The sequence below is a fragment of the Sinocyclocheilus anshuiensis genome, unplaced genomic scaffold (genome assembly GCF_001515605.1).
Source record: "Sinocyclocheilus anshuiensis isolate Anshui unplaced genomic scaffold, SAMN03320099.WGS_v1.1 scaffold337, whole genome shotgun sequence".
NCBI lineage: Eukaryota > Metazoa > Chordata > Actinopteri > Cypriniformes > Cyprinidae > Sinocyclocheilus > Sinocyclocheilus anshuiensis.
Genome location: NW_015537968.1, coordinates 806,833 through 816,748, shown reverse-complemented (window position 1 = coordinate 816,748; position 9,916 = coordinate 806,833). Strand labels below are relative to the sequence as shown.

General features: G+C 36.7%; 1 protein-coding gene across 4 annotated transcripts in view; it reads left to right on the top strand.

Annotated features, from left to right (window-relative positions):
- Nucleotides 1-9,916, top strand: part of LOC107668338 (exocyst complex component 6B-like) — a 99,948-nt gene that overhangs the window by 41,133 nt on the left and 48,899 nt on the right. For all 4 annotated transcript variants that reach the window (XM_016460191.1, XM_016460197.1, XM_016460183.1 and 1 more), the window contains 7 exons: nt 2,188-2,271; nt 3,294-3,340; nt 3,909-4,029; nt 5,022-5,093; nt 5,458-5,555; nt 6,488-6,593; nt 7,232-7,341. In XM_016460191.1, coding sequence (XP_016315677.1) covers nt 2,188-2,271; nt 3,294-3,340; nt 3,909-4,029; nt 5,022-5,093; nt 5,458-5,555; nt 6,488-6,593; nt 7,232-7,341 — 638 coding nt within the window. The remainder of the gene's footprint in view (nt 1-2,187; nt 2,272-3,293; nt 3,341-3,908; nt 4,030-5,021; nt 5,094-5,457; nt 5,556-6,487; nt 6,594-7,231; nt 7,342-9,916) is intronic.

The following is a 9,916-nucleotide window of genomic DNA, read 5'->3' as shown; positions in this document are numbered from 1 at the left end:
AGACAGTATAAGTCATTATAATCAGTAATTATGTCTCCACTGGATGCAACAAATGCCTCGTCTATAATGGGTTTTAATGTTTTTGTCTCGTCGCGCCTGCCTGACAGGACATCATAGTATGGTTAGGGTCGCTGAGTATGGGAACATCTATAAGAGATGGAGCGTTTGGACACGATTAACTGGGTTTAGACTGCAGTTGGTAGACCTGCTCTTCTCAGTCTTAGTAACCGCAGAAGAGCTTGTATAGCCAACAGGATGGACACACTCCATTAAATTCCCTTCGCACATAACATGGCATTCTTCTTGAACATCCTTTTTTCCTTCTCCAGAATTTCTTTTTACGGATTCTGAGGTAATACACCTCCATATTGTGCAGGAGTCATTTTGCCCCACTTTGGACTGTTTGGTCTTGGGGAAGCTACTTTAAATTATGAGCAACATGCATTTTGACAAGTTGCAGCTTCAAAGTAGAGTGGTTATGAATCATTCAATCCATTTTTTTATAAGTTGATGAATGAACCAACTGGCTAAAATGAATCAGATTTCCCAGCACTTTTTGTGAGAGGAAAATGCAGCATTTTGTGTTGAGCAAGTTACTTTCTTTCTTATATTTTCTTATGTTCCTCACTGAATTGTTTCACCTTCAGCCTTTCATTGTGCTGTGAAGGCCTCTGTGGTCAAAGCAGAATATCTGTTCAATCCCTGCTGATATTAACGGTTTAAGGTTGTTCTGAAGTCATTCAAAATGTATATAATGCTTTTCCAATTCTGTGTCCGCTTTTTTTCTCTTTCAATTCTTATTTCTCAAACCTTATTCCTCCCCACACATCATTACATTTGGGTGGTCTTGGTTAACTATTTGGGTTTGGTAACCAAATGATTACTAATTTAAATGCTTGAGAGACTCCGTATTACTATTGTGCCCTTAGTGAGGACTCTGGCATAATAAGTATGCTGTAATTCGCTGTACATCGAAGCATCAGAAATGACAATGTTGCAAAAGACTACAGCTCTATTCAAAAACCTAGTGAGCTTCCTTCATATACAGCAGTTTAGTCATCTTAAGCTCACCGATATGAAAGCTGATGCAAAGCTTTGACAGATGCATTATAATTCATTTCATGTATGCTGCATTAGGATTTAATTAATGCAAAAAGTCATTCAAGATGGCAGACAAAGTTAAAGTTTTCTATTATGAATACTCATTTTGTTCAGTGGCTATAAAAATATTTAAATACATTTAAAAGTATTTTAAAAATAGTTACATCTAATTAAAAATATGATATTATAAAGTAAGTAAAAATATTCCATAAAATGTTTAGTAAAAACTGGCAGCTGTGGTTGCTGAAAATTCACTGTAATACTCAATGACGATGTCTCTGGTGTTATGAAATGGCATATAATTACAAAAAAAACGTAAATTCGGCTATATTTTAGTGTCACACAGTGTTGCAACTACCTATATAGGCTGCGGACCAGCAAAAGGCTCACTAGATCTGAAACAGAGCTTGTATCTCACTTTTGTTATTTATAAACTGGTTCTGTGTGGTCAAGTCTTGTCCTGTTTTACTATCTTTGTTTAAGAGGTACAGTCACCCGCTCTGGCTAGATAAATTCAGAGAGGCCCTTGACCGGAAGTAGTGATAAGTTCTACCATGCTGACGCTGTTTTCTGTCTTTATCTCTGTCACTCTGTGCATTACTGCTTTGTTTCTGCGCTCTGTTCTGAGGGGTGTGTGTGTGTATGTTTTGGTGTCATGCCCTTGTAGACTTTGATAACACTCTGTGTGAGGTGGACAGGAACTGCACTCTGGGACTCTGGAAAAAGGATCAAGTCTTTAAGTGGTGAATGAGGGCCTTTGTTTTTAGACTGCAAGCCTCTGCTGTGCTGTATTCTGAATCGTACTATGAGATTAGGAGAGAAAGTACCTGATATGCTCTTATTTGAAGTTTAGCATGAGAATTTGTTTTCCTGTGTTAACTGCTTCTCTCAGTCATCATCTCCCCTCTTATGACCTCCAGTCATCTTAAGATTTTAATTTTTAATTTTTATATTTTGGTGTAATTACAAGTCTTAAATGACTGGTACACAGTGGTCACAGAGCTGTTCACTCAAAATGAGTCACGCCTTTTAGTAAATAGCCTTATTCCCACTCAGGTGTTTAGAATGTGTATCTGCTTTACCCAGGGTGCCCGGGACACATTTGAGAACTACTACAGGAAGCAGCGGCGGAAACAGGCCCGACTTGTGCTGCAGCCTCACTCTAACATGGTACGCCCTCACACTGCCTGAGCACATGCTTTGTCTGACTGTCTGTTTTACACCCTTCAATCATATTCACTGCACCACCCCCAATCACTAACATCACCTCACATAAACTATCAGGAACTATGAGGTAAGCCATTATCATTACATAATGTACAAGTTTATGCTTATCTGAGATGGATGCTTACCAGGAACTTGAAAATTCATATGTGGACTTTTAGTGTGGTGGTGTTCATATATAGTTTTCATTGGCTTGAACAACGATTGAAAAAGGATGTGGAAACATCGTTATAGTTAACGTATAGCTCAGTTGTTGAACACTTAAGTTTTCCTTCTAGCAGAGCTGAGTTGTACATATTTTCCACAATTTCATTCTAGTTTCTGTTTTTTAATATCTGTGCACTTAATGTCATTACAAAATACTTAATGTATACAGTACCATTTAAAAGTTTGAGGTTAGTAGCATTTTTTCATACTACAGAATCATACTTGTATTCAGCAAGGAATTAATAAAATGATCAAAAGTGACAGTAAAGATAATTTACAATGTTACAGAAGTCTTCTATTTCAAATTGTTTCCGCTAGTATATTAAGCGGCACGACTGTTTTCTACATTGAAAATAATAAGAAATTACATTTTACTATGAATTAAAATAGAAAAAAGTTATTTCAGGTTGTAATAAAATTTCACAATATTACTGTTTTAAACTGTATTATTGACTGATTTCTTTCAAAAATATTAAACAATTTTACAGTCCTAAACTTTTGACCTGTAGTGTATGCTAACGTGTTGAAGACATTTGCAGAATGTCAATGTACAGGTATGTTGTTATTTGGTCAGTAATATGACTTATTATTGAGGTAATAGAAGTAACATTCTTTCATAATTCTGATACAAATTTTAAAATGTTTTAAGGTAATCTAGTTTATTCCATGAGTAATAAAAACCTTAAAAAAGAGCTGTAATATTGGACTGCTCAGTTAACTGATGTTCATAACATCTTCTTTCTCTTTCCTGTGGTCTCCAGCATGAAACGTTAGAGGGGTACAGGCACTACTTCAATCAAATTGTCGGGTGAGTGCAGTGCACATTTTGTTTTGAATGGCCAAATTAACTGAAAATCAACTATACATGCTTACAATGTTCATTTTTAATATAGAAGAGAATTAAAACTTTTAACTTTTTTGGCTCAGCGTTCGACCCTCCCTTTAGCCAAATGATCCCCTTCCTCTGGCCCTTCCTGATTCTCCATCCCAGTAGTGCTGCTGAAAAACACTCTTAGCTTTAGAATTTATGGTTCTGGGGATGTGGAGTGGCAGATTGGTGTTATTCTGAGTGTCTGAATGGGAATATCGGGAAGGCTAGTGTCTATTAAGGAGGCTTTTACAAACATCTTAAGTGGCACAAAAAAGGCTTAGGGCACTCACACAGTGGGATGGCTGGGATTTCTCTAAAATGTTGCTGGGATGTTTGATGACTCTGATGCCTTTGTGTGCTGGAAAGCCTCATTGTGCCCATTTGGGATATTATTGATGTAGTTTAATGCTTTCCTATGATGTTATAATGTACTAACTGTTTGTCTTTCATACACTTTCCAACATTCTTTAAGTTGTTCCTGTATTTCCCTATATGCGTCCTGTAGTTTTTTTGTAGTGGAGGACCACATCTTGCACACCACACAGGGCCTGGTTAACAGGGCTTACGTGGAAGAATTGTGGGAGCTGGCCCTTTCAAAGACCATTGCAGCCTTGCGTACGCATTCAGTATGTTTGCACACTACACACCTAACACACTGAACAAGACAAGCAGTAGAGCTGTTCAAGCAGACATTATTTTTATGGCCAGCCTGGACGGCTAATGGCTTCCCTCTGGATTTTCTGATGGATTTTTAGGATAGAGGTTTTCTAGTACAATAAGGTGTCTGGTTACCTTTACTTGAAGATATTTTCACATTTTGTTATTTTATGTTATATTTACAACATACACTACCATTCAAAAGTTGGTGGTCCGTAAGATTTTTAAAAAATGTTTCTGTAAGAAATCTCTTATTCTTCCCAAGGCTTCATTTATTTGATCAACAATACAGTAAAAACAGTAATTTTGTAAAACATTATTACAATTCAAAATAGCTGTTTTAATAATGTATTAGTAAATGTTGAAATTAACATTGACTACTGTAAGATTAATAAATGCTGTAGAAGTATTGTTCATGCTTAGTTCATGTTAACTAAAGTAGTTAACTAATGTTAAATAATGAACCTTAATGAAAAAATGCTACCATAATTATTTAAAAAAAAAAATAATTGACCGACCCCAAATTTTTGAACAATAGTGTAAATTACAAACGGATGTACCTCACATGTGAAGTTTGAGACGGTTGTCTGATTTAAAAATTTAAGTTGCAAGTTCCTGCAAAAGGACTGCAACAGCTGTCCGAGTAAGTAAACGCACATCTTTGTGGTGTTTGTTGTCCTTATATAATTAGCAAACTGCAGACCTTATTTTACTAATAAATTGAAAACACTATTCTAAAAACAAAATTCTTACATTTCAGAGTGAACCATAATCCTCTTGTGGGTTTTAGGACTACAAAAGGAACAGCTCTGTTGTCAGATACTCAACTGGAAACCTTAGTACAGTTAATGTTGCATATAAGCTGTCTTTTCTTGTGTTTATACCAGGTATTCTAAATCCCTGTGCTGTCCTTCCTCTGCTTCTGCTGTAATCCATCACTCTTACTCTCATGTCTCCATAGTCTTATTGCACTGATCCAGACCTGATTTTAGATCTGAAGAATCTTATAGTGCTGTTTGCAGACACACTGCAGGTGAGTGTAGTAGTACCCGATTATAACATTTTAGTACTTGGGGTGTCATTGGATAGGATTTTTCAAATTACATATGTTGATTACTCGACATAGATATAAATAATCACATACTGCAATATTTTCAGAGAAAAGTGAATATAATTTAAAAACAGTATGTGACCGGCAAATAAAGCATTGAATAGACATTATGAAAAGGGTTAATATGGTGTTTGTTTTATTTCCAAAGAATTAATCATAATATCAAGTGTAAATGTATAAAAACCATTTCATCCTGTTTTCTGCTGAGAGTTGCATTAATTTGCTGTCTTTTTTCAACTGAAATGGGAATTATCCACCCCCTCTCTTTTCCTCTCTCTCACTGTAGGGTTATGGTTTTCCAGTAAACCAGTTGTTTGATATGTTGCTAGAGATGAGGGATCAATATGGGGAGATCCTGCTGAAAAAGTGGAACCAGTCCTTCAGGTGCTTTCTGCCTTCTCTCTCCCTTTTCTGTCTCTCTGTTTTCTGCATCTCTATCCCTCAGTTTCTCATTTGAGTTAGGAAAATGATGACTTGGTAATCACCTTATGACCCTGGCCTTGAGAAATCCATACTGAAGGAATTACACTAATACGGTTATGTCCAAATGTAAGGCGCGTTCAACGTAAATCAGATTGCGTTTTACTGGAAGTCATTTGTTCTGTTCTTTATTTCAATACTTGGTAACCACACATCCATTTTTTAAATGAAATATCCACTTTTAATGCCCTATATCAAACTACCATTTAAGGAAATTGACTCAATCTGATACCTGTAGTGCTCAGAGATTTATATTTGCAGAGGTTGTGTATTGCAGGACAGTTGAAGGAAAGGGAAATTTTGTCAGACCAAACCATCTAAAATCACTGATCAAATTACCCCCATATGACTAAATCATATTGCTTGAAGGACAAATATTTTCTTCTTTTTTGTGCTGGGATCCCTTTAAAGAGCATTTAATGTCAAAAAATGTCAATTTGTTGTTGAAAAAAAGGTTAAAGCTCTTTGGAGGGAGATAGTTACGATTTGTTTGGTTGAATCTTAAGAGCAGATGACATGGAAAAGTTGTTGTAACCTTGCTGGAGATGCTTTTCCTTCCCTGTCAGAGACACTTGACTCACTCTATAAAAGAATGATGCTTTGGAGTCTTTGAATGGCCAGAATGTCATTACTGTGGGAACAGGCATTCAAGGAAATGTGTTATGTGTGTTTGCTATGATGAGTTACACAAACACAGACACACGGCTCATGAGTCCAGTAAATGGTTTTTAGATTATTTAGTCTTCTTTATTATCCTGCTCTTGCCCTCAGGTTTATGATCAGTTGATCTGTGAAGTCAGGTCTTTTCCCTCCTCACACGTGTTCTGTTGATTTAGGCAAATCTTGGATCAGGACAACTACAGCCCCATTCCCGTGGCATCCCCTGAAGAGTACCAACGAATAGAAGGCCAATTCCCCTTCCAGGATCCAGAGCTCGACAAGGTGAACATGAGGCACATAAGAAAGCTTTTATCCCACAGATTTTCTTACAGATTCCCTCAGTTACACACCCTCCAGTCTCCACAAAGACACAAATATCCTCCTGCTGTCCAAGAAGTTGATTACTAACATGCGCATCCCCTGAAATACTTGAACTTAACCATACATTTGAATTCTCCCATTGACGTCACCAAGAACTACTGCCCAATACTGTTATAGTAATCAAAGAATGCTACCTTTCTTGGTGATACTTGCAGCTGTTCTTTTTCATGCAATTAGGCTGCCTTCTTGTTTTCTTTATAAAGGAAATCTCCCAGTGTGCGCTATCAACAGCATTTGTTACAGATTGTCAACATTTTTCATTTTGAGCAAAAATTTTGATTACATTTAAAACACTTACAATGGAAGTACACATGGCAAAGCATCTGTTAAAATACACCCCAGAACCAGAAGTGTCCAACTAGACTAGTACCACACCAAAAGAATGATTTAGACAACTTTACAGCTCACACAAGCATTTAATGAATAGTTTTAACAAAAATACAAAATTCACAGATTTCTGATTTTAAACCGTCCAGAACACTTGCCCTGTGCTTTAATGTATTTATTTACTTATTTACGCGTATAATTTTTCTAAACAGATGCCTTTTCCAAAGAAGCTGCCATTTTCTGAATTTGTGCCTAAAGTATACTCACAACTCAAAGAATTCATCTACGCCTGCCTGAAATATTCGGAGGACTTGCACCTTAGGTAAGAGCGTGCAAACACACTTTAAACTGTTTCACACCTGCATATCTAATCCTCCCGTCCAAATGTTCTCATTAGCAAATCATGCTGCCTGAAAGCCAGTTTACATACCTATTTTTGAACTGCTTTTTTTAAACTTTCATTCTTTTGTTATGAAATCACTAAACCTGCGCCATTGTCTTTGGCTATCCCCTAGAGTAGCCGCTGAACTTCAGAGAGGAAGTTCCATCGGCACCAAACAGTTTCTGTGTGTTTTCCTAATTGATTGCATGCTTGGTGCTAGTGGGTGTTATTTCAAGGAATTTCTCCCAGTGTTGACTGATCTCTGGTCAGTTTATGAGTTCTTAGAATTACTGATGAGGTTGCCAGATGTGCCGAGCTATTTAGTGTGGCCTACCCTGAATTCCCAGTCTGCAGACTGTTGGACAGAATAAACGGCTCTGTGAAATGGTGCTTCGGTATGATCACCCTTTATGATATTTCTCAGAAGAGAAGTCCATTTCACAAATGTAGAAAACAAACAGTTGTGAAAACAGCACTTTCAGATTTCTCAATGAATTACTAAAGACCTGTTTAGCAACCTGTTATATAAAGTCAGAGAGTGAACTTAATTTAATTAGGCAAGTATGGCTATTCCTATTGCTCATGCTTAGGGCTGGGCGATATGGGCAAAAATTTATATCTCTGTATTTTTTGGCCGATTTGCGATATATGGTATATATCTTGGTATTTTCGTTTTTGTATTTGGATAAAAAAAATCAGTATTTAATATATATATATTTCACTTACTGCAATCTAAAAACAAAAATAAGGCTTTTAAAGTGGAAGTTAAATTCACTAAACTAAAAATTAAAATAAATGAGAACAAAAGCACAGAGTTGTGTTAGGCTATTTTGATTACCCCATTACAGTCACTTTACAGTCAGTGCTATCATAAAAATAGACTTGTAGGTTTAAAATTCTACATGTCACATTTATTGTCCAACTACAAATATTTCAGCGAAATGTATATTTTAGTCAGAATTATTGCGCTCCTATAGAGAATGGGAATCTATGTCATGCCGCGTTGGATTCCGCCATGTTTTGGGTCACGCTCAGGAGCACACATTGTAAACACACGCAAATCACCACAGAAAAGCCGACCGTTTACTATTAATATTTTTTTGAAAACCATCTTACATACTTAGAATAAAACGGACTAATATGTAAATCTCTTTAAATAAAATTTTTTTTATTGTGGATGCTATGCAAATAAATACCTTGACTTAAATGAACCAAGTTGAAGATTCCTTACTATTAGAGATGCCAAACAAAGATGCAAGCGATCAAATAAATGAATGAAACTTAATCCGTACAAACAAGTGGCTGGGTATCAACGAGCTGCCGCAAGATAACGTTTCTATATATGATTTTCTTCTATTTGTAGTGTGAGGGCTTACAGTTTAATGCAAATCACTGTATATAATAAATCTACACAGATCAATTATTAAGCCATGTCTTATTTGAGTTGTTTACCATATCGAGTTACAGTTTAACTTTCATCCGAGTTCCGTAGTGAATTTATTAGACATTTTATATTATTTTATGTTTATATGATTCAACTTAAGATAGCGTTGGAATGATTAACGCTTACTGTATCAACAGCGTTAATCAAAAACAGGTATTTCATGCAGACATTGATAAGGGCTATGTCTGCAGGAAATACCTCTGCTTTTTCAGCTCTCTTAATGCTTTTTTCAGGCATTTTTCACACCGGCCGTGCAAAGGGCTATGGCAAATGATGTAAAGTGAGCCTTAACCACTCCAACGCGATCTTAAGTAGAATAATATAAACATTAAATAATATCAAACGTCTACATTCACTATATTATCCAGTCTCCGCTGTAGCTCCCGTGACCTAAATTCCCAGAATGCATTGCCGCTGTGACGACACATTCCCATTCTCTATTGAGCTCTGTCTGTTTGGCGCGCATGCACGTGGCGGCGCTCGTTCACTGAAGTTTAGCGGAGAATCCCAAAGCAGAAGGCTCATGCACTCCTGACAGCAAAATGGAAATATTTCCATGACTTTCTAACATTTACAGATGGAGAATATACCTGCAAAATGTAAGTTATGCATTCAGGAAGACAGCACATCTCAAACACATTAAACAGCGTGAGTAGCCTGTCTCTGTCAGCGGCACATGCAGCCTTTCTGTCGGAGTATATGAAGGGGCGAGCCGCTTAAACTAACATGCGAAACGAAACTATAAACTATGTCTTACCAGTTTTTAAAGGTACTTTTTGGAGAATGGACTATCACCACTGTAATCTAGTTATTCAGTTATCGGTTTAAAGAGCAGGTCATATGGTATTTTAAAGTGTCCTAATATTGTGTCGGAGTTCCCTACAACAGGTTTAAATGGATCTAAGGTCAGAAAACATTGTAATTTTCTCAGAATATACATTTAATATTAGAGTCATTTGTCAATGATTTCTAAACGATTCATCCAAGCAAGTTCGGAGCAAACCCCTCCCTTCCATAAGCCTACTCTGCTCTGATTGGTCAGCTGGCCAAGCCTGTTGTGATTGGCACAGA